The sequence below is a fragment of the Carassius auratus genome, chromosome 30 (genome assembly GCF_003368295.1).
Source record: "Carassius auratus strain Wakin chromosome 30, ASM336829v1, whole genome shotgun sequence".
Lineage (NCBI taxonomy): Eukaryota > Metazoa > Chordata > Actinopteri > Cypriniformes > Cyprinidae > Carassius > Carassius auratus.
In genome coordinates this window covers 7699051-7725071 of record NC_039272.1, presented here as the reverse complement: position 1 = coordinate 7725071, position 26021 = coordinate 7699051, and the positions used below count along the sequence as shown (strand labels likewise).

The window sequence follows — 26021 nt, the reverse complement described above, 5'->3', positions numbered from 1 at the left end:
GTTTATACAAGACATTGTCCCCCTTCACGTAAGCATCTTCTTTGGCCTGACGGAGCTGTCTGAGTTTTGCAGTGAACCACGGTTTGTCATTATTGTAAATTAGTTGAGTCTTTGTAGGAATACACATATCCTCACAGAAACTGATATATGATGTTACGGTCTCTGTGAGTTCATCCAGATCGGTGGCAGCAGCTTCAAAAACACTCCAATCAGTGAGGTCAAAACAAGATTGTAAATCCTGCTCTGCTTCATTAGTCCATCTTTTTACAGTCCTTGATACAGGTTTAGCTGATTTTAGTTTCTGCCTGTAGGACGGTATTAGATGAACCAGAAGGTGATCAGAACGTCCCAAAGCTGCTCGTGGAACAGAGTGAAATGCATCCTTTATTGTGGTGTAACAGTGATCCAATATATTACTGTCTCTTGTGGGACAAGTAACATGCTGTCTGTATTTTGGCAGCATGTAATACGGTTAGCATGTATTTTTAATATTAACTATTCAACATAAAAGAAAATAATTTGAGAAACGTCTCAGTTTTTCCATTCATGCAATGAAAATCATTGGTAACCAAAACAGCTTTGTTACCAACAGTCTTCAAAATACCTTTTTTTATGTTCCATAAAAGAAAGAAAGTCATTCAGGTTTGAGTAAATTATGATATAATAAAAAATAAAATTGGGAGGTGAATTATGCAAAAAGTGTTTTTTCCCCTTTAAAAAAAATAAAATAAATAATACTGTATTTTCCGGAATTCCGGAAAAATTAATTTGACATGAACCAGAGAAATGAACCAAGAGAAATAAACCAATAGAAAACATTACCGTCTCCAGCCACGAGAGGGCTCTCTATGCTGCTCAGTGCTCCTGTAGTCTACACTGAAGACATATAGCGCCCTCTCGTGATGGTAATGTTTTCTCTCTTGATTCTAAATAAATGCGACTTGAAGTCCAGTGCAACTTATATATGTTTTTTTCCTCATCATGAAGTATTTTTGGACTGATGCGACTTATACTCAGGTGCGACTTAAAGTAAAAAAAATACGGTACTCTAAATAAGAAACTAAGACTTCCAGCAGGTGGCAGTAAATGTCCTTATGAATCATTGGGTGCTTTCAACTTGAAGCAAGGCTACAGAACTCGATCGGCCACAGTAGCCGCTTGCAGTCGGGGGCAGAGTTGAAATCAGACATGTCAAGCCAGACATCTTAAGCTCCTGTTAGTGACACTCACGTGGTGTTTGCATACTTTATCACAGATGAAGTGAATTAAATGCAGTATTTGTAAAATGCACAGACATTTTAGAAAAGTTTTCATGAGCAACAGAAACAGTTTTATATATTTTCGATATAAGCAGCGGCGCCATATTTTCAAGAATAAAGTTCAACAAACATATACTATTTAAATACTAATACAGTGGGGCATATAAGCTTTTATTAGTGTTGTATGATAAATGGGACTCAATACAACAGTGCGACTACATTTAAAAGTGTTTACCATTCTAAAAACTCTAAAGATTTGTTGCATTATTGGAACTGAAAAGGTTTGTCTAACCCGAAACACACGTGATCTTGTCATGTGGTGGATCTGGACAATCGTGAAGCAGCTGTGTCATCATCAGCGCTCCTGCAGTCCCTCTGGAGAAACTGCGGCGGTTGAGTCAGCCGGCTGCTCTCGAAACGCTCTCGTGGTATTTTGATGCCACACGTGACAGTCATGTGGCGTCGGCGCCGTCTCAAGTTGGACAAAATTTCTAACCGGCATGTACTGCTTCAAGTCAAGATAGCGACCGGTTTGCTCAATGCTGCGTGAAGTCGAACACACCTTTCCATTCATTAGATTCGTACAAATATCTGATTCATTCAGGAATTCAGTAAATGGCTCACTTTATGAATCATTGGTTCACCCAATTCATTCAAAACATAGGTCCATTAAAAAAAACTAAACTAAACACTGCTGTATTGCTCTGAGATGCACATCAAATCTGCTGTGGATTTATAGATAATATTTTTGTGGACAAAACAGAGAAAAAACAGACAAAATTGTGTTATGTTGTGTATAACACAATAATATAATTACACAATGATGTAGTATATAATATATAATACCCAATAGTATATTTGTTTATATAATTGTGTTATATTGTAGAATATAACAAAGTTTCCTTACTTTAGCAAAGGAAAACCAATCTTCTCTTGGCTTATTTAGTTTTTTTTTTTTTTTTTTTTTTTACAAATCCTCATTTTGTGCTTCTAATTTGTGACCAGCATTTTGTTTTGTTCTCTCTCCATGTTCTTCACTAATCTAAATACCATTTTCAACCCATTCAATGGTCACCAAATAAGTTGTGAACAGAGGACTTTTGGCATGACACTTGGTGCTGCTGACTCTGTGAGGTGGGAGTTACGGATGTTGATATATAGGTTTTATAAGACAGGTCAGCAGGAAACAGCATAAGAACGTTCTGTCCACAAAACACTCGAGGCCCATTATATAGGTTGGAAATGGGATAAGTCCCAGTTCCAACCTATTGTATGGACCCCAGATAGAAGATTTCTGGACATTTCATGTAAAGAGGATTAATCATATGTTTGATTTTTTTTCTTGAATAAACCACCTCTAGTGTCTTTAGCAGAGTGTACTGTACTCATTTGCATATCATAATAATGTATAATTTGCATTAAAACAATACATTAGCCAATTTGTTTGGCAACACTTATTCATTCTGGAACAAATCTCCACATCTGCCTTCTGTATTAGCTTGAGAACAACTACAGCTAAAATATACAATAATAATTGGAACATTTTATTAAAAAAAGAGAATTATCTGGCCGTAGGCCTATACTTTCTACATCCCAGTTTGGGCATTTGTGCAATTCAAATGAATAGTCTTCGGGATCCTTCATTTGTCTGTTCCTTTTCTCAGTGCCTGGCTGCTTCTTGATCATTAGACGCCTCAGTTCCTTTTTGTTAACCACATTTTACTGCAGATTAGATTATCAGCAGTAAAATAAGTGTTTTGATCTTCAATCATTTACATGATTTACATGTCCCCTGTAAACATTAAACTTCAGAGTTTTATAAGTTGTGGAAAGAAGTTGTGATTATTAACTATAAAAGAAAACAGAGCCAGAACGCGTGCACACCCTCAGATCACTTGGACGTGGTTGTGTATAAGAGGTAAAATCTATATAAATACTGTCTTAGGCCATCAATGTGTACTTACGATGGGGAATTGTTTAATTTGGACTTCTCTGTGCATGTTCTTTGAGGTGGTGACCATAGACCTGCATTATATGAGTGACAGACAAGAACGGTTTGACCTAAAAATATCAAAATTGAATCTACTGTGGAATCAAAGACACCTACATCTTGGATGCCCTTGAGGTAAGCTAAAACATACCAAAATTTAATTTCAAAGTGTACTATTCCTTAGCTTGAACAAAATCTCTGATACTGTCAGGCACATTGATGGTATATTTTAGCCTACTTTAGAAAAAGCATATGAAAGGTACAGATGTTGTTTCAAATCTGTATGTCTTTCTTTCTTTCTTTGTGGAACACAACAGTAAATGTATGAAATAATTTTTAATACTGGAAAAAATGCTACGCTACTTAAAAACAGCACCTTGTTGACGTTTTACCCCACACTAACCACACGGTGTCCTCAGAGGACTAACTTGGTACACAGACACATTAAACGTCTGTAAACGCTGCTGTCTTCCCTTGCGAGGGATGTGATGTTGTTTTTTCAAGGGGTAATGGCCGCCTCAGAATCTCGGAAATGGGGACCATGCTGTAGCACGGCACACGAAAACACGCGTGTATTCGTTACGATCATAAGGCTTGGCAGGTGGTTTATCCTTGGAAGTCAAATCGGAGGCGACTGTCTGTCTAGACTTCAGCCACAAATATATGCAGGCGGGTGCAGACACGCACCCTTTACAACATGGACGGCACATTTATATTTAAAAAAGACGGGACACATATTTCAGTTCTCTCGTACCCTTTTTTTTTCATAAATTGGAGTGAAATTATCTTAATCACAGGCAATAATCATTGAGGAATTTCTGAATTCAACAGACATTTCTGCTATATCCATACCATACAGTCTCCCATTACCCACCCGAGCCCATATTTCCCCTTATTCACAGAACTCTACAGTAGCCCACAGCCTATTAACTCTCTTATTAAAACCCCTTTATACACAATTGTCATGGACTGTTTCATAGAATTAGATATACAGAAGAACAGATCAAGTTTGTTACTTTACACAAACCCCTGATTGTGCATATCAGACCCTTTTCCCCAATTGCAGATACTTAAAGACAATAAAGGATTACTTTTAGGTTTTTGTGTCTTTTTTTCTGGACTATATATAGATAGCCTAGTCCATACCTACAGCATACATATGACCTTTGCTGTATTTCTACACCACTTAATACCATGTTAATGTTTTCTGGAAAGAAAGTCTGGTTACACAATTTCAAACACCAAACCAGGCTCTATAAAATTTCCATTTTGAAGAAAGAAAAATCCCACTGCTAGAATGCAGAATCTTCAAACATAAATTCCCACTGTTGTAGAATAAAATGCATCTTTTACAGCTGTCATGTACTAAATAAGAGCTAATACAGACAATAAGGCAATCAAAATAAATAAAAAAGACACATGGAGTAAAACAGAATAGCCAAACGCTGTGACATAAACAGACAAACACGCGCATATGCACACACACACACACACACACACACACACACACACACACACACGCAAACAAACAAACAGAAAAACACGATTTGATGGTTTCTTTGCCTTTGTAATGATCTACCTATGAAGTGGATTAAAAAAGGCATTTCCTGCTCAGGATAAGAAGTAAACAGAGGTTTAAGCTCTTAAGGGGACAATATAAAGTCCATCCCAGATTATAATCACCACCTGTTGTTGTAGTTTTAATCTGATTATGAAGGATGTGAGCTTTTTGGTGGGAGGTATGCATGTTATCTGTAACCACTAACAATCACTGTATAAGTGATTGTAATAAATTCTTAATGTTGAATGTTGCATGTTTTTACATGTCAATGAACGTGTATAGAATATGCATTACCCAAGGAGATTTTTAATTTTACATTATAGCAAAGGCATTCATATAAGCACCATAAGGCTTCGCGTCGATTCCTGGTAAATGAAGGCAGCTGTTGTACTATGTGAGCTATGAATTTACATTGCCAAAATAGGTAATAAAAAATATACAGATTGTGCAGGCAAAAGAGAAAAGTATTGGTTACTAAAAATCGGGTATTAAAAAGCATGTTTCAGTTTATGAGATCACTCATTTTCCTCAACACATGATTGACGGTGTATGAGTTAGGTATTTGGCACTAAAACAGGATCATCTCTAATGTTTTTGAAAGTTACATACACTACATAAAACAAACTCTCCAGATTAATTAGAAAATTGCAGAAGCTTAAATGTCAAAACGTAAATGTATATATATATATATATATATATATATATATATATATATATATATGTTATATATATATTTATAACAATAAAAAAATAACAACATGCTACGTTTTAGCAAAGACAGGCACAGCTGTCTGAATGGCATAAAAAGACCCTGTAACTCATCTTTAAATTGCAATACTAAACAAAATATGTGAAAGCTGAGGAAACTGAAGCACATTCTCTACTACAGAAGAAGTGAAGTGTGTCTGCGTAAAAAGTAAATTGCAGGTGTGTAGAAACTAGTCAGAGTTTTGTCAACAGGTCAGACAGAGATATTTGATGGATATCCACTGGCTACGTGGATGTGTTCAATTTATATAGTACTTGAGTCTGTGATAACAGAGCTGTATTTGAGGGGGGGTGAGTTTTAAATCTGAATGCGAGTGTGTCACCAAAGTAACCTGGGGATGGGAATTACTACATTAATACACCACCCTGGTTATACAAATAAGGACAAAAGTCCATGTATACGGACAAACATAATTTATCAGGTCATCTAGTTTTGTGCTCCCATCCATTTGATGCCATTATGCTATATTAATAGAAGAAAGGGTGGATAATATATAAGTGTTTATCTGTGTAAAAGTAATGCATTCACTAAAGATTTAATAACACAGCAATATTGTATCAGTTTTGATCTTACTGTGTGTGTGTCCACATCTTTTTAGCAAACTGAGGCACAGCATGTCTGAGGCTTAGATGACTGATTACACCCCCCCCCCCACACACACACACACACACATATACAAATACAGCACAGTAAGGCAATCTGATTACACTAACAATAGCAAATAAAGCTCTTCCATCTATCAAATAGCTTTTCTTCACTTATTTGTAACTATCTGTCTTTCAGCTTTGTTCAGCGTAACAAACACAAAGTAATGGGAAAGCAAAACACATTGCAGAGCACACTGAGACCTGTGTAAAAATGGCTACAATCAAAAATTAGGCACTTTTATAAAAATAAACAAAACAAGTTGTATTTATATATATATATATAGATAGATATATTCTCAGTAATATTATGTCTGCTATATATTTTTGTTCTATCATTATACTATTTAGCATCTCTCTTACAATAATTGAAAGTGTGTGGTAGAGGAAAAAAAGGATTATCGTTGGCTCCTGGTTGGCAATTAGAGTCGCAATGGCCCTTCATAAGCAGCTGAAGGATACGTCCATCTCAGTGATCTCTGGTGGAAATGACAGATAGTCTTTTGGCACAATTTTTTTTATATTGTTTGAACCAATGGCAGCTAATGAGAGTAAATGTTTTAATGAGGCTTCCCCTGCTGAGGGATGTGGGAAATCGCACCGTTTTTCAGGACACATCATGTGCACACACAGGCAAACACACTCAAGCAGGAAGGACAGGTGCTGACTGGTCCAAATGCAGGAACACATTAACAATCTGCAATAAGAGAAACAGACAGAGACACTTGGTTAATCATGTTAAAATTATAAAAACAAAAAAAAAATTTACTAGTTAAGGACCCATAATTACAATCAATGACCTTACATAAAATATGTCTATTGCAGATGATCAGTAAAATTACTGAATAAAAACATAGAATTATATACAAAAATGTTTAAAGGTTGTACTAAAAAAATAATTAATGAAATGTTTTTCAGGTTCATGTGACACTAAAGACAGGAGAAATGGCTGCTGAAAATTTTCAGCCATTTTTTACTATATGTTTGATTAAAAACTGCATCCTTGAGAATAAGAGACTTTAATCATTTATTTTTTTAAATCTCAAAAGTAATTCAAATTAATATATATATATGTATGATTTCTGACTATTTTCAATCTCAAGGCATCAAAATGATGTTTTCACAGTGCTGTCTTCAGATGTGAGGTCATTAGAGGACACTGTATGCTGTCTACTGTATGCCATTACTTATGGTGACAGTCTCATACTCATAGTCTTAATGTTAAAACAAACAGCATACCAGAGGATAACACAGTCACAGAGGCACCAAACTATTTTCAGTTTAGAGTTCTAGAGACAGGAGACAGTGGGAAAAGATTCAGATATGCACACACACACACACACACACACACACAGACACATGCAATCAGAGAAACACACACTTGAAAAATATCAAAAGGAAACTCAATGGACAGTAATGATAATAGCATCATTAATAATAGCATTGACTTGAGAGTTGCTCTTCTTTCTTTGTGTCTATATTTCTTCTACTCTCTAAAAGTATCAATGAACAGGTCCCATGGGATTTCCACATATTTTTTTTTTACCTGGAGTTCTCAATTTCTCATCCTTTTTTCTTCACTGCACTTCCACTGTCAGACATGATTAAGGAACATCAAGATATACTATATTTCTGTTCTGCTCTTACCGCCATAATTTCTGTGTGTGCATTTACACAATGCTACTATCATATTCCTGATGCCCACATACACAGTCGCACACATCTGTCTAAATGCATAAAAAGGGCAGATGGGTTCCCAGTCAAAGATGTAGTGCAGAATGTGAACAGCCTACACTCCGAAGATTCCTACCTGTGAAAGTCAGTCAAAGCTACGGTCACACTAGACTGAAATTTCTACAGACACTGCAGCGTGGGTAATATAGCCTTGTGCTTGAGAATTCAGGGAAATATTTATTTACTTATTATAATACCATTTAATGTTAATTAACTTAATGTTAACATATTTAATTATTTTCATATTTTACACATTTTACAAAGTACCAGGCCTGTAACCAGGTCTGTAAAGTGACGTATACCTTGCACTATAATGTGGATTATTGGTAAAAAGGTATGGATTTTTCAAAGACTAATTCTTTAATTATTACCTCCGTCCTTAATTTGTGGTTACTTACAAACATTCATTGTTACTTATTTCAACTGGGTGAAGGTTTACTTAAAGATTCAGAGGAGAATGGTAGAAATAAGCATATATTTGACACTGAACCACAAAACTTAAGTATATTTATAGAAATAGCCAACAAATACATTGTATGGGTCAAAATGAGGATTTTAAGTAATTATTTAGGATATTAAGTAAAGATCATGTTCCTTGAAGATATTTTGTAAATTTCCTCCCTAAAAACATAAAAACGTAATTTTTGATTAGTAATACGAATTGCTAAAAACATCATTTGGACAACTTAAAGGGATATTTCAAACAAAAATCAAAATTATGTCATAAATAACTCACCCTCATGTCGTTCCAAACCCGTGAGACCTCCGTTTATCTTCGGAACACAGTTTAAGATATTTTAGATTTAGTCCGAGAGCTCTCAGTCCCTCCATTGAAGCTGTGTGTACGGTATACTGTCCATGTCCAGAAAGATAATAAAAACATCTTCAAAGTAGTCCATGTGACATCAGAGGGTCAGTAAGAATATTTTGAAGCATCGGAAAATTTTTTTAGTGCAACTGGTTCTTGACTCGAGAGTCTGAGTCTGTTGTTCGTTATCTGGCTCGGCTCGGTGTTCATCTTCAGTGCTCTCTTCACAGTTCAGTCAGTCTACTGTTTGAGTAAATGAATTACTGTACTCCGGGATATTGGTTTGTTTTAACTCAGAGGGAGTGTCAGCCACATTAAAAAAGTTAACAGCTTAAGTCATTCGTGGATTAGTGCGTATTGGAGACGAGAACCATTTCAAACAATTCAGTTCGATTTGGTGAACTGGTTCAAGAAGATCCAGTTGCATCGAATGATTCGTTCGCAAACCGGATATCACAAACTTCTTTGTTTTGAACTCGCTCACAGCAGACCCAGAAGAGAAGACAATGCTGAATAAAGTCATAGTTTTTGCTATTTTTGTACCAAAATGTGTTTTCGATGCTTCAAAAAATCCTAACTGACCCTCTGATGTCACATGGACTACTTTGAAGATGTCTGTATTATCTTTCTGGATATGGACAGTATACCGTACACACAGCTTCAATGGAGGGACTGAAAGCTCTCGGACTAAATCTAAAATATCTTAAACTGTGTTCTGAAGATGAACGGAGGTCTTACGGGTTTGGAACGACATGAGGGTGAGTTATTTATGACATAATTTTCATTTTGGGTGAACTAACCCTTTAAAGGCGATTTTCAAAATATTTAGATTTTTTGCACCCTCAGATTCCAGATTTTCCAATAGTTGTATCTCAGCAAAATATTGTCCCACCTAACATACCTATCCTTATTTATTCAGCTTTCAGTTGTATAAATCTGAATTTCAAAAAATGTACCCTTATGACTGATTTTGTGGTCTAGGGTCACACACACACAGATATATATACAATACTTTTTCTAAAATTAATAAAATTTTTAAAGTTATTGAATTAAGTCACTGTCCAATCCAATTGAATCATTATGAATTCACAGGAAATGTATTTTAACAGTCATTTTTAATTGTGAATGCATTTAACTGAAAACAAAATTTGATTTGCTAAATCTCTTTCAAGCCACACATTCACGCCCCTAACATTTGATCATTTACAAAGGTTATGAATGTTGGCTGATATTTTATTCTGTAAGACAGACAAACATTTAAAACAGCCAAACAACGAATAATGTGAATTCAACTATGCTCAACATCTTGTAAATTATAAGATCAGTGCACCTATGAGAATATTCCACCACTAATATGCTACAGTACAGCGTGAATAGATAATTTCTGTACATACAAACATATGCACACAATGTGACTCCCCATACCTCATGAAAACCTAGAGGAGGAGTGAAATGTCTTGAGTAAAAGCGAAATGGTTCCAGTTGCCTATAGTAAACTACTAGATTTAAATCTGCAAGTCAGTAAGATTTTTGGAAATGCATTAAACTGATCAAGGGTGACATTTAATATTATAATGTTACAAAATATTTCTATTTGAATTCAACATCCTTTTGAACTTTCTATTCATAAAAGGACCCCCCCCCACCCACCACCACCAAAAAAAAAAAAACACATCCGAATGTTTAATCCACACACACACAACACAACGCAAACAACAGAATTATTAACATTAACAATAACAAGAAATGTTTCTAGAGCACCAAATCAGCATATCAGAATGGGACAATCAATGAAGTAATGGCTACTGGAAATGCAGCTTTGCAGGAATATTTAATATGACTATTTTTGAACCAGTCAATGCAGCCTTGGTGAGACTTCAAAACATATTTCTCCCTCATTGTTAATTCACATGATCAGTTCAGAACAGGCAAAATAAAGTAAATAAAATTATTCTGCTCAAAATGACCTCACTGTCTCCATCAGCAATACTTTTTCATCTCCATTTGTTGTATTTGTGTGTGAACTGGCCAGCTGCCACCTTCACCTTACAGTATGAAATGCCACAGAGCAGAGCAGCAAAATAAATCCAACAACACACACTCTCTCTCCCAAACTTATTATACCCTGAAACGACATACAGAACTTCCAAATTTTGCTATAAGTTTGATTGTATATTATAATAATAGCTGTTAATAGTGTTCATCATCTGTTTAAGTCTTTAACTGATTTCCTGTACATCTTCACTGATAAGCTAAATATTGTTTAAACTTAATTTTCTGTAACGCTGCATTGCAACAGTCTGTATCCTAAAAAGCGCTATACAAATAAACTTGAATTGAATTACTATATCAGCAGTCTAAACACACACATAAAACACTGTCTCTTTGTCATTCTCTAAACTAGTAGTCTAACTATGCCTATACCCACTACTGCTTTGAGTGCATACACATGAGTGAGTGTTTGTGTTTGACAGTATGTGTGTGGATGGTTTGTTAACAGCAGACAGATCAATTGGCTCTGCTCTCGGTACACCCACTTGAGTTAACCATAATCTCCCTGCAGACAAGCACCTACCCACACACATTTACCCATATGCATACACTCTTACACACACAAACCCATTCTGTCTCAGACACACACATACACATGCAGATGGTGTTTGCTTAACATAAATAGTAACAAGAGTTCATTGTCAGTCTTTTACGGTCTCATCAGTTGTGAAAGTAAAGTGACATGTGGCCAAGTATGGTGTCTCATACTCAAAATGTGTGTGCTGCATTTAACCCATCCAAGTGCACACAGACACATCCATAGAGAAGTGGGCAATGCTGCGGCACCCAGTGAGCAGTTGGGGGTTCAGTGCCTTGCTCACCTCAGTCGTGGTATTGAAGGTGGAGAGATTGCTGGTAATTCACTTCCCCACCTACAATTCCTGCCGGACCTGAGACTTGAGAGAAGTCCTACTCTATATCTAAATTTAACTTTAAACAACAGATATTTCAGCACAATGAATTTTCTGTACTGAATATTTTCTCCCTCTGCCAGTGTCTGGTCATATGATGCAATTTCAATGTTTAATTTCTGTTTGGAGTGTTACATGCTCTTGGTGCATGAAGATCTGTAAAGTTGCAAAGACTAAAATCTTAAATCCAAAGAGTTATTCTTCATTAAAGTTAAGACTTGTCCACAACCTCCTAAAATGGCTCGTTTAAACACGTCCCCACGTCTACATCAAAATGTGAGAAGATTTGCATAACACCGCCTAAATGTTCATGCAAACAAAGAAGGTGTAACTTTTATTCTTGCTGTAGTACAGAGTTGTTGTTGCCGACATGTTGTGAAGATGTTGTATTTCCTTGTGAAAGTGAAATTACTTTGGTCTTCCAAAAGAGGACAATATCCATCCGCACTCAAACCCGCAGTGTGTGATGCTTTGTGAAATATTTTATGGTGGACTGAACCTGCAGGGTAGCCTGCAATGAGTCGGTTCTCAAACGCTGTTCTATAAAGTTGGGCAGTTCCAATTTTGCAAAGACAGTCTGGCGCTTCTGACTCACAGCCTGTAAGTACATTTTTTATATTTAAAGAATTTGCCACTGATGATTCAAACGCGAGTTTTAAGCAGTGTAGAGAAGCGCTTGTTTGTCTTTTATCCGATGCAGACATAGTTTTATGTTTATGCGTCGCGATAGGCAACGCAACATGTAAAAACTGAGTATAAGTCATTATAATCAGTAATTATGTCCTCACTGGATGCAGTAATGGGCTTTATTGTTTTTTTTTTTCTGGTCGTGCTGGGAAATCTCATTATGTTAAGGGCCGTAATATTTCCGTCACAAGCTTGAGGTATTCGGCTAATCACAATGCACTCGATAGCTGGCCAATCAGCATACACCTCGCTTTTCAGAACGATGAGCTTTGTAATAATGGACTTGTTTCAGAAAGGCTGGGCATAGAGGAGCAACAATAATGAACATTATGTGGAAAATACTGTGTTTTTTTTACCTTAAAATGCAGAAAAGCATTGCATTACACCAAAAACATAACATAATGATCATAAAACCCCTTTACACACATGCATCTGACCAACTGGGCAAGCCATTACGCTAATGCATTAAGTTAGTATAAAGCTTAAAATAAAGAATCCTCATGTTTTTGGCAGCTTGGTTCACGTACTTCTCCTGCAGCATCTCTTTCTTTTTCCTCCACTATTTTTAGAAGAATTTTGTAAATCAGTGCTGTAATTTGACGTGACCATCTGAAGTTGGATGTACACTGTGGGCAGAACCAACTAATCGATAATAACAATCGTTGTTGATTATCTTAATTGTCGATAATAATCGATTTTACATATAACGATTACCTACATATTTCACATTCCCATTTGAATAAAAAAAAAAATTAAAAATCCACAATAGCGTTTGCAATAGGAAAAATATTGAAAGATTGATTAGTGTTCAAAAGAAAGCATAGACTATTTTTTATTTAGGTAATATAACACACAGCATAGTGTAAAATTGTACATGCAATTAAAAACTGAATAAATATAATTTTTTTTTTACGTAATGTATTTTGTATGGAAATACATTATCACAATATGTAAAAAAAAAGTTCACTGGCCACAAAAACATCTCTAGGACCAAGGTTTATTATAACTTATATATACTGAACTAATTATTAACATATTTTATTTTATTGAAAAAACATGCATGGTAGTAGTAACTAGAGCTGCAGGAGAAACAGTTGTTTGGTTGAGGGTCCTTGACTGTCAATCTAGATTTTACACATTTGCTGACCACGACCCTAATGAGCATTTATATATGTGTGTGTGATACTGCCAAATACTTGGAGAGGATGGGTGCTAAAGCTTTGGCTGACAAGCAGAGGCTGAGAGAGAAAGACAGACTGGCAGGGGGGAGAAAACGAACAACACTCTCATTACTATCACTAAGGAAACGAAGCAGATAAGTCTTCCTTTGACACAGAACAAATCAAAAGTCCAAAATAAGCATCAAAAATTTTTATCACACTACAAAAGCTTTTTTTTTTCATGTCATAAAAAGTTCTAGGCTTGAACTAGAATAAACAATGCTTGAAACTTCAAAATATAACCTTCGAAAGGTCAAGCATGTAAATTAACAGTACAGTCAAATACAACTACAAAAGGCAAGAGCCTCAGAGTAAATCCACACTCACCGTGAATAACAACTTTAACAGTGATGTGATTCAGTAAATAAAAACTCAAATTTCAGTATGTACCTTAGGAAATAGCAACATTAATTATTCACATTTAAATAATACATTTATTTACTTTAATCTTCTTGTTTTTATCATTTTCACATTTTTACAATGATCTTCTCAAAACCTTTCCACAAACCCCCTAGCACTCCCTTGTTGCTCCCTGGGATTCGCCGGAAGACTTGATGATGACAGAATTCTGACCAAATATTCTATTTAAATTTTGTATAATGACGACAAGATATCTTGTGACCACTGTACTTGGGTTGAGATGCAGAACAGGCCTTTGAATAAAATTACACTATTACTTTATTCAGTGGCTTTTGCTTCATCAGGTCCAATAAGGTTGCAGGATCAGATGTAGACTACAAAGAACTTCTAATGCAATTCGTATAATGGAACAAAACAACCAACCAAAAAAAAAAAAAAAAAAAAAACACAAATGCAAAATCAGCACATTAAATCAGCTTACTAAAGGAGAGCAAAGATTTTTGCTTTTACAACAAATATGCATGCAGACAAAAACATACCAATCCTAAACTGTGGGAAGAGTAATGCTGTGGACAAATTGTAATTTTTCTCCATTTTTTAACTGATGATAATTCTAGCTGGGTAATGTAATGAATCATCGCACAAACACAAAACACACACATACAGTGCCACGCATTAATGCTGGTGTGGGTAAATGCCCTCTTTCAGGTCCATTATAAAGGAATGTATTCTCCTCTGGACCGCCGATGGGTCAGCTAGATTACAGCTTCTTTGACCTACAGCAACCTGCCTGTCTAGACAGCTTTTGGTCAGAGCAGATTCCCCTCTTCTTAGCACCAATGTGGTGACTGGGTTTGTATGAGGTAAAGCCTTCAGAGCGTCACTTTGAGTCACACAATACCTGCATTGATGCTCTGCCTCCTTGTCTGTTTCTGTTAATCTTTTTCTGTCTATCAAGTCTGAACCTTACTGTATTTCAGAGGTTGCATACTCTCTCCTAATCCATTCTTTTGTTGTCTGTTGTCAACTGTCTTTTAACCACTAAAAACCTTTCTTTGTTTTTCATGCTATTCTTCTTATGAAATTTTCAATTTCCACCCCCGCAAACTTTCCTATGGAAGCATATGGGTAGCATTATTCAATTTGGGATGTAATATGCAAAATGACAATGCAATATGTAAAATGGCAATGCATTTCTGTATTTACATTTACATTTTCCAATACATTTGTGCAACGTTTGGTGCAAAATGAAAATGAAAATTAAATTACATAATTTTCATTTGCCATTTACTACACCAGTTTTAATATGTAAAATGAATATTAATTTTAACGCTTTATAAGTTGCAAAATTAAAATTAAAATGTATTACAGAAATGATTAGATATGTCTAACATGTTCAAGCAAAAACTGTGGCAAAATGATCATTTAAATGCTATTTTTCTTAATTGCATTAACACTCACAGTCAAGACACTTACGATTGCATTTTCATTCGGTGTCCCGCAATGAATGTAGCAAAACTCAATGTGCACATTGAAAATGCATTCCGAGCCGATCACGTGTCCCCGCCCTCGCGCCACGTCAATCATCGTGTGAACAAGGCGGGGCTTACAGAAGGTCAGAGACTCAAGTCTCAAGAAGAGGATTCAATCAAGTGAGACAACATGGACAAGACAGTTGGTCCGTGTATGTTTTGATCATTTCGGTTTATGGCTTCAATATTTCATTCGGACTTGTGGGCGGAGCTGAAATGCTGCTTTCATCTGATTGGTCGAATCGGATCGGTTTTCATCTGACAGCCTTCAGCTGAAATGTCTGAAACTAAGCTCACTGTTAATTAGCATAATATTTGAATCAGATGTAGCTGGGCACATAATTCGTGCTGCTGAGACCTTCTAGGTTGTAGTGTATGAATATTGTCCCACTGAGAAAAACAGTGCAAATAGTTCTGTCCCTTTGGATAACAGTAAAGTGGAAATAAATATAGTTAAATTTATGAAATAAAATTAAATAGGATTTTTTGGGAAGGTAAGTCTGGCCAGTTATACAAGCAACACGAGTCGGACGAGTCTAAAGATATGAGCTGAATTAGGTGAAACATTAAAGTTCTAGTCTGTGTCAATTACTCTCATAATAAATAATAATAATAATGTTAACTGTATTTTTCGGTATAAGTTGCATCAGTCCAAAAATACGTCATGACGAGAAAAAAAAAACATATATAAGTCGCACTGGACTATATGTCACATTTATTCAAGACCAAGAGAAAACATTACCGTCTACAGCCGCGAGAGGGCGCTCTGGGGTAGGCTACAGGAGCACTGAGCAGCATAGAGCTAATTTTACTGTTTTTATTTAGAAATGTAACTATATTCATTTTTACAATTATTTATTAATGTCACACACACACATACCTTGTGCCTTATGACTTAAAAGATGAGAGTGGTAAATGTTACAGACATGGAACTCTATTATTGATTTTAATTTCCACTTCACTGTTATCCAAAGGGACAGAACTATTTGCACTGTATTTATCAGTGGGACAATATTCATACAATACTACAACCTAGAAATAATTTGCAGGTCTCAGCAGCACGAATTTGCCCAGCTACATCTGATTCAAATATTATGCTAATTAACAGTAAGCGTAGTTTTAGACATTTCAGTGCTTCACTCGCACTGACTCTTATTCTGCCTGAAAGAATGACAAGACCGAGCTGAAGGCTGTCAGATGAAAACCGATCCGATTCGACCAATCAGATGAAAGCAGCGTTTCAGCTCCGCCCACAAATCCGAATGAAATATTGAAGCCATAAACCGAAATGATCAAAACATACACGGACCAACTGTCTTGTCCATGTTGTCTCACTTGATTGAATCCTCTTCTTGAGACTTGAGTCTCTGACCTTCTGTAAGCCCCGCCTTGTTCACACGATGATTGACGTGGCGCGAGGGCGGGGACACGTGATCGGCTCGGAATGCATTTTCAATGTGCACATTGAGTTTTGCTACATTCATTGCGGGACACCGAATGAAAATGCAATCGTAAGTGTCTTGACTGTGAGTGTTAATGCAATTAAGAAAAATAGCATTTAAATGATCATTTTGCCACAGTTTTTGCTTGAACATGTTAGACATATCTAATCATTTCTGTAATACATTTTCATTTTAATTTTGCAACTTATAAAGCGTTAAAATTAATATTCATTTTACATTTTAAAACTGGTGTAGTAAATGGCAAATGAAAATTATGTAATTGAATTTTCATTTTCATTTTGCACCAAACGTTGCACAAATGTATTGGAAAATGTAAATGTAAATACAGAAATGCATTGCCATTTTACATATTGCATTGTCATTTTGCATATTACATCCCAAATTGAATAATGCTACCCATATGCTTCCATACTTTCCACCCTGATGGTAAGTAGTTTAAGACAGATTGCTTTCAGGATGCTCATCAAGCCTAGCACTGAACTAAATTGCAAATTCAAGAATAGACATGTCTTTCTTTTATAAAGGTTTGGGCAAGACTAAATCTTTTTTTTTTTTTTTTTACTGCATATCTGTTGTTTCAGTTATGGAAGATGGGACACTTACTCAAATTAGTGTGGCTCGCTAGGTCATCACACACAATAAAAACCTTCACATGGACAGGCACCATTAAATTTTTCTACATGAAAATTTGTGCAATTTCTGTGCCACTTGTAGCACCAAATAGAATAGTAAATAAAATGTCTGTTTGCAAAAAAAACTTCTTCCATCAGCTATTTAAAAAAAGAAAAAGGTAATCCGCCTTAAAAAAAAGCATGCTTCCTACATTAGCAGAAAAAAAGCATTTAATGTCATGACATACACTAGCTTAATTATGACATTTCATGTTAACATTAAATTTTATGCAGACCAGAGTATTGAGAACCATTAGATTACACTGACCTGAAGCTTGTGACAAGAGCAATAGAAGCTACTCATTGATTATTAGTTATTTTTAAGACAGCTATATGCACCAGTTATGTGATCATTGTCAATGCCATATCCTTGAGAGAAAAATAAATCCTCCTTAGTGCCAATTTATAAATTAAACATTTAATAAAGGATTGAAATTCCAGTAGTACATTCTAGCTGTCTGTATGTTACAGAGATAGAGAGAGAGAGAATTTCAAGATGAAAGACTTAATGGAAAGAAAGGAGAGAGAGAGAAAAAAGAGGAGAGAGATGAGCAGAAGCAGAACCACATTCAGGAACATTTTCAGCAAGACTGAAGTTAAATAGCCATAATTATCTACAATCACAGTGAGTTAAATATATATGCGGATACAGGGCTGCTCAGAGGTATCCCTTATAAACACTTAGACAAGCCACAAATATGCTATATTCTTTATCCACACACATCACAGACACAAATATGCATATGTCTGTACTCACACTGCCCTTACCATGTGCTCATGACCTGTAACAAAGAGATACAACCTATACAACCAACAACAAAAATAATCTGTGGTTAATACTTCAACGCAGAAGCTGTCAGATTTTTCTTACACTCCACCTACCCTTCCCTAATGAAACTAGGCAGAGAGCGGTCCAAATAAAGAACTAGGCCTCTTACGATATTTACTATTGTTCTATAACAAAAGAAAGAGAGGAGTTAGGGCCCAAAATAACCCTTGAAAAGCCCATTACCATCACTGTGAGCCCCAGCAGGAAATATTTTGAAATTGCCAACACAAATAGACTGAATAACAGATAAAAAATTACTGCATCTATTTCTTGATTGAATGTTAGAATAGTATGTTGATCTGGGACATTGTTACTTTATGGCCTTTATAATACTTCCTTAAGGAGATAATGAATTTTTAAAAAGTTTGAGCTTTTACCTTTGCTGTCCTTCCTGTTGCTCTGATGAACTCTTAATTCATCTGATTTGATGAAATCTATGCTGGCATATGTGTTTATACTGGAGCTGATGTTTCCTCCTGCTCCACCCAATCCCCCAGTCAACCCTCCTACTACAGGAGAGAAAAATGAATGAGGGCCAGAGGGTCCATCTACAATGGTTTGATTCTCCTTACTGACCAAGTCCAAATCAATGTAGTTCAGCCCTTGCTCCAGGGTTAAGGAAGATGCCTGAGAAGCAGGAAGATTTGCTACTCCAGGGCTGGCACACTGTGCAGAGGGTGGCTGATTATTAGACCAAAGGTTGTTCTCTAATCCTTGCTGTCGTGATGGACCAACATGTGGAGTTTCAGAAAAAGGAGAAGGGGAAGCAGAGGGTGAGAGGGGGTGAGTTGGGGGTGTGATAAATGTCTCTGAGCGATGCCGCCTTCTTGCTGTTGATTCAGCCCTGACTAGACGGGCACCCTGATCCACGTTTGAAAAAGCCTTGGATGAGGGGAAATTAATGTTATGCTCCTGCTCCATGGAGGATGACAAAGGTGTTTGGCCAGCTTTTGGGGACTTGGATGTTGTATCTCCACCCAATCCAAACTTCATCTCAGTATAGTCTGTAAAAGGAGCAGAAGCCACATCTGTAGATGTCATGGCTGTCATGCTGCTCTTCCTGAGTCCCATTTCCAATTCTTGTTCTACTTGATGAGCTCTGTTGATCTCCTTTTTGACCATTGGGGCAGGTTTAAAAGAAGAGAAGGTAGTGAGAGAAGAAGGTGAGCCACCTAAGTCCATATTTACATATTCAGAAGATAAAGAGATTGAGGTGGAGAGGGGTGCTGAGAAGCTCCGAGGAAGGTTAGCAGATCCACCTTGACTGTGACATGGCTGTGGTCGGTGAAAGGCTCTTCGATGTCCTTGTGCCATAGAGTTCCCTGACTCAGCCATAGCCATCCCCATGTTATGTCCTCCTTGCTCACCCTGATATACAATGCTAACATACTCTCCTGGGCTCTGGGATGCAGTTGAGAGCAAAGTCTCTCTGACTCTCGGCAGCGTATTGGCTTTGGATACATCAACAAAAAAACTGGATGACTTGTCCTTCCTTGATGGTAAATGACCGTGTTTCTGAACACCTGACCCACATCTCTGCTGGTGATGGTGTTGGGATGAAACTTTGGGGTGAGCCCCCCCTACCCTGTGTCCTGCACTCAACCTAGTTGCTCTTCCCATTCCACCAACAGACAGAGACAACGATCTGTCCTCAAGGCTTTCACTGCTAGCTGAACTGGAGGAAAAAGAGGAGGAGGATAGAGACAGTTGTCCACCACCACCTGAACCCACAGGTGTGTCCCCTCCACAATGGTAACCACTATGCCCAGCTTTTACTCCAGCTTCACCTCTACCCATGCAAACTCTGTCCAGATCATCCTCAAAACGAGTTGAGAGGGTGGTGTGTTTGTATGAACGTGGCAGCGAAAAATAAGAATAAACCATCTTTGGCTGCAGTGGTTGCTGCTCTGGGTGTGATGGAGGAGTACTACAAGCTGACCTGGCACTTATTGGTGACATGTTCATGTATTCGCTGCCTGTCCGACTTTCCATGCTGCCCCTACTGCCCCAATTACATCCACTTAGGCCGTGTAAGTCTGGTGAACAGCTGCTGTTAGGAGACATCAACATGTAGCCCTCATTGATGGGTAGGCGGATGTGCTGAGGGGGTGAGACACTACTGTTGGGGGTCATGGCCATGTATTCATCTCCACCTTTTGGTACTACATCTGATCCAGAAACTGATAGTGACAATGAAGCAGGAGGAGCCGTAACGCCAGGTAGCATAGACATGTATCCACTGTCAATTGAGTAGTCTTCAGGACCCCCTTTAGTACTGACTCCTTTATCAGCTGAGTTTTCCTGCACCAGTGATGTTGTAGTTGAACCCCCTGAGCCTCGGCGAGATGTGAAAGACTCTCTACTTGCACTGCGTGACATAACTGCATAGTCTTCTTCATCCTCTTCTTCCTCCTCCCTGCGGCGTGGGACCAAATGCTCTTTGATAGAAGTGGGGGGAAGGGAAGCACGCTTGCTGAGCAGCCTGCGCTCAACCTCACACTCGCGACTAGATGAACGACGAAGAACCCTGCGTCCATGAACACGTTTGTGACACCCATCTCGATGACCCATCACGATATAACTGGCTCCACCTTCAACAAGGGCAGCAGGGAGTCCTGTGGCTAGCAGTGAGTGCTCTCCGGGGCTAGAGCCGTACTCGTCTGATGAACCATAATCACTGGGTGATCCTGACATCGACACTCTCTGAGGTATTCGAGCATAAGTGCAGATGGGCATTGTTCCAAAGACAGCTCCACCCAACCCACATTCTGACCCATGACCAGAGCTGGATGAGAGGCTGGGGGCTGGGGAAGGTGCAGGGTTAGGGGTGTATCGTGCCAGGCTGAGGGTGATCTTTGCTGGAGTGGGTGCTCGTGTAGGTTTAGGCCTCAGGGTTGGGGTAGTTGAGCAGGATGAACCATTGAGACTTGGACTTGTGCTGAGTGCCGTTGCTCTGCCCCCTCCATCATCTGTGCGAGCCCCAATGCTGGCTGTCCGTGACCTAGAAAATCCATGCCGTGGAGTTGGAGATGTGTTGCTGTTGGAGACACCAGGAGTTTCCGTTCTAGCACGTCTGGAAAAGCCAACCTGTGAAGGTGGCAGATTCGGATGGTGTCGTCGAGAAGGTACACTGATAGGGTTAGAGGCAGTTCCTCCTCCACAGCTCACACCAACAGTCTGGGATTTGCTTCTTTGACGAAACTCTTCGCTCAGAGCCTTCATAGCCTCAAGAAGGGTCTCATGCATGTTCTGCGCCACCACCGAATCTTCTACTTGCATCCAGAATTCTCCAGGGCCTGTCATGGCAGAACGACCCACTTCAATGAAAAAAAAGTTCTCTGAGTGGCCACAGCGTCGCACATTCATCAACTGGAGGACCACAGCTGCAACATCAGAGTTGAGCTTGACAAAGTTGACTGTTTTGTCTGTCAAGCAAAGTCTGTAGATTCCAACTAGATTTCTGGCCTGGCCTAAACCTTTAGGCCAGACTTTAACTTGCCAGACCTCCTTAAAGGCAGAGCCAGGGGAAGGCAGTCCACAGTCTCCTGCACTGCCACACTCCTCAGGAGTCTTACCTATAAATATAAAGGAAGAAATAGAAACAATAAAAAAGAAATATGCATATAATTAAAGCAATTGTAATGTTGATTGTGTCTATCCAGCTACTTATAGACATAATTTAAACATTACATTTCTTCAAATAAGAATTGTCACAAAAATTTATATTTTTTCCATAAAGAACAGTATTAGTTAAAGAAAGCTTTTTTATTAAACCATGCTAATATGTAGAAAATAAGTAACTTGCTGGTCACATTCTAAAACTTGTTGAGTGGTTGAATTTCATAAGTGGGGGAAAAAACAAGTACAATGTTATATATATTGTACATGTTTGTCTTTTCTAACCCAATGTCATCTTCTTAATAGAACTGCCACGAAATCATCCTATTTAATTAAATATACACACATATTTTAAATACTTAATTACCACATAATTTATCCTCACATTTTGTGCAGTTCAAAAGGGTGAACGTTTATATATATATATATATATATATATATATATATATATATATATATATATATATATATATTGCTATTAACCGCAAGGTCGGGGATTCCCCGGGAACACGGAACACATGATATGTAAAAATGTATAGTCTGAATGCACTGTAAGTCGCTTTGGATAAAAGCGTCTGCCTAATGCATAAATTTAATTTAATTTATTTAATTTAATATATATATATATATTTGTTAATATATATATTATTTAAAAAAAAAAAGTTCTGTGCCATCCAAGCCAATCAGATAGGTCAGGATTAATTCTTAATGGTTTGACTATATACTTACTGGTTGTAACCGATTTGTTTGCAACCCACACTTGCATATAGTATTTTGTAGCGTCCTTGTAAAAAAAAAACGACAAAATTGAAGATGCTCTCTGTGCAGCAGCTTGATAAAAACGCTACAGCCAAGTGAATCCATTATAGCCTTTACTGACGCTAATCAAACCGAGAAAGCTTTATAGAATCGCTTGCTCGGCAACTAATGTCTCCATATCATCACGCTGATGGCCTGCTGTTCAACCCGGTGATCGGTTCATTCAGCAGAGGGGGGGGGGGGGGGGTTCATATTCTACCAAAACAAGAGAGATGGGGAAGGGGGAGACCCGTATTCCAATAAACAAGCACGGCAGCCGCGGCTCCCCTCCCCGGCAGAATCGCTATGACAGAAATGTAGGTTACACGCACAACATGCACAAATGTGTAGAAAAACAAAAACAGTCGTGAGTGCTGCAGCAGCGTCCGCTGCACAATGCGCCACTCTTGCACTACGCACTGTAGTAGTTCTGTGATGAAGAGCATTTAAATATGAAATATTCCACATCTCGATTTTCTATAAGCAGTCTAATTGAAATCAAATTACGAGTTCGTCATGTATGAATGTATTGAATGGCTCTACAAAGCAAACGCCGCAATTTGGTCATTTTAATACCGCGTGCGTCCAGATTATCAGGTGTGGTGGCTATTAAAAAGACGGGTGGGGTTGAACTTGCATTTGAATCCGAACAGCTTTGCAAATATAGATCCACTAATGCAAGGGGGCTCCCATCATCAACACGCAACATGGGCAGGTTAAGCTACTACAACCACGAAGGTCCATGCTGCAGCCTATATGTGAATGACAGATCTTTCACTAATTCAACTCACGGTTATAATAATAATTTTCTGGCTCACATTTACATTGTAGATCCAGCATGGCCTGGTACCATTCGTTTTGGACCTCTTCGGTGTCGGCAGCTATGGCAAAGCTCTCCCCGCGGGTATACAGCACTATCATGTGCTTGTTCTTTGAATCTGCCCGTTTGTTGATGTTGAAGCAAGAGTCCAGGTTCACTGCTTTCTTTGGGACCGGTGATTTGCTTCGGAATTTTTTTTCGTTTTCATAATATTCGAGTCTGGCCGGGCCCTGCTCCGAGGCAGACCGGAGAACGAAAAAGCGCCGGTGCATAGATTTCTGCTTGCGGAGATAACCGCTTTTCCGTACGTCCTCGTAGCTCTGCGGCTCCATCGCCGCCTGGTTCTCCATTGCTGGCCGAGTTTCTTTTTTCAATGTCTGCCTAAAATCTGGGGTAGATTTTACATTCGTTCATTATAGCTGCAGTTCTCTTCTCTCTCATCATGCAATCACGGTACCTCGAGGAGAGCCCAAATAAGCGCGTGAGCTTGTTTTCCTCCTGCTCCAGCTTATATGGCTATGTGCACCCAGGCTCCACTGACAGGCGTGCACATGCGGCATGCGACGTCTGCACTAGCATGCAGTTCTGCTGTATATCATTGCAAGCGTATCAGAATTGTTTACTGTACAGCTCTTGCCCGCACACTCGGATGCCCCCCTCTGTCTGTACGAGACTGGTAAACCCCGTTACTGCCAGTTCATGTACACGGTGTACACCGAGCAGAACGGAGACTGGGCAACATTGATTTCAGTGATGTCTGGAGATGGATTTGTTGAACGAGACAGTTCGGAATCCTCTGGGTTTAATTAACACATTTCGCGTGCCAGATTTTCTATTGGATATTCTATTATAGATTGTGATTGTGAATTTGGGTATGGCAATTCTGGGGAAATTTTGTCGGACTTTTTTTTTCTTCAAGGATCTACAAATCTACAAATTATTCTGTTTGTCACGTAGTAGTGCATTTTTTAATTATTAGCCTACTGTAAATGCGGAATCCCCTTCTCTGCGGTCATTGGCAAGTCTCTCGCGCTAGTGCATCCCTCATAGCGAGGCGTTTGCGACACCTGTTGGTTGCCTTTAGAAATTTTTGTGTCAGTGCAATACGGCGAAACTCACTAGCCTTTTTTCACTTGAATCAAGAAATTAAACGAATATTAATACTGACTGAATTAAGCATTTTGCGATTATCTCCATAAACTGTACACGAATGCGTGATTGCCTTTATATTTCATATGAAAACGGCGGCAGACTTCGATCGGCTCCTTCCCGTCTTATATAGCGCGTTCTTCAATCCGCAGACCGAGAGACAGAGAGGACAATATGTGTGTGTGTGTGTGTGTGTGTGTTTCTCGATGGACTGTTATAATATCTGCATCTGTGTGCAGTCATAAATACAGTTTGCAAAATATAATGGGGGGAAAATCGGTTTTCCATCTCCTGTAAAGTTTCCGCTGCGTTCACCCTCATCTCACAATAGCTGTTTCCTCCAGCGAAAATGAAGTAGCCTACTTAACACATTAAACGACCATGTTGCCATTTTTATTTGAAAACTTTACTTCTAATATAAAACATGTACATGTGGCAAAACGGTTTGCATATTAAAGATAAAGAAAGGGTTGTAGGCTACTAGCAAACAGTACAATTTTGTGTTTGAGAGAGAGAGAGAGAGAGAGAGAGAGAGAGATCAGGATTCAGGAAGACTTGTATGGCTTATTCAGTATACCTGAATAAATGATGTAATGGAATACAATAAGTTGCAAAATGCAATAAAATGCAATAAGTTTAGTTTACCACCTTACCTTATTAGCCATTTATTTTAAAAATGTATTTATATGTTTATTATTATGTTTTATTATTATACCCTATTTGGTGGTTGAGTCCCCCTAAAACAAAAATCTTAAAATTTTCCCTGGGTGAGAACCTTGAGCAAGGCACCGAACCCCAAACTGCTCCCTGGGCACCACAGCATTAGCTGCCCACTGCTCCGGATGGGTGTGCACTTGGATGGGTTAAATGCAGAGAACAAATTCAGAGTATGGAATATCATACTCGGCCGCATATCACTTCACTTTAACAAATAAGTATGTGTTAGATAAATAAGTATATAAGTGTATAAATAGTGTGTTCCACAATTATTGTCAAGTGTTTAAAAGATGGATTGCCTGCAGTGTTGCCAATTTAGCAATTTAGCAACTTTTTCGTCCAAAAGAACCTATCAACAAATGTAGCTATTTTTTCATTTATTTGGCAGCTTTTAGCAACTTTTCATAAGTGACTCAAACAATAAAAAAA

The 26021-nt window shown here is 38.0% G+C and overlaps 1 protein-coding gene across 1 annotated transcript; it reads right to left on the bottom strand.

Moving 5' to 3' along the window:
• Positions 1-6523: 6523 nt before the first annotated feature.
• LOC113049061 (insulin receptor substrate 1-B-like) lies at positions 6524-24403 on the bottom strand. The gene is made up of 3 exons (XM_026211092.1): positions 23725-24403; positions 18868-22065; positions 6524-6920 (listed from the first exon to the last, which is right to left on the bottom strand). The coding sequence occupies exons 1-3, from the start codon at positions 24074-24076 to the stop codon at positions 6913-6915; spliced, it is 3558 nt and encodes a 1185-aa protein (XP_026066877.1). The 5' UTR covers positions 24077-24403; the 3' UTR covers positions 6524-6912.
• Positions 24404-26021: the final 1618 nt, after the last annotated feature.

What these genes read in the sequence shown, in the direction of transcription:
- LOC113049061 (XM_026211092.1), bottom strand. Translation starts at nt 24,076, where the DNA reads ATGGAGAACCAGGCGGCGATGGAGCCGCAGAGCTACGAGGACGTACGG. An exon ending in GCTGGATCTACAATGTAAAT is followed by an intron (nt 22,066 to 23,724) that starts GTGAGCCAGAAA and finishes TTATATTTATAG; the next exon opens with GTAAGACTCCTGAGGAGTGT.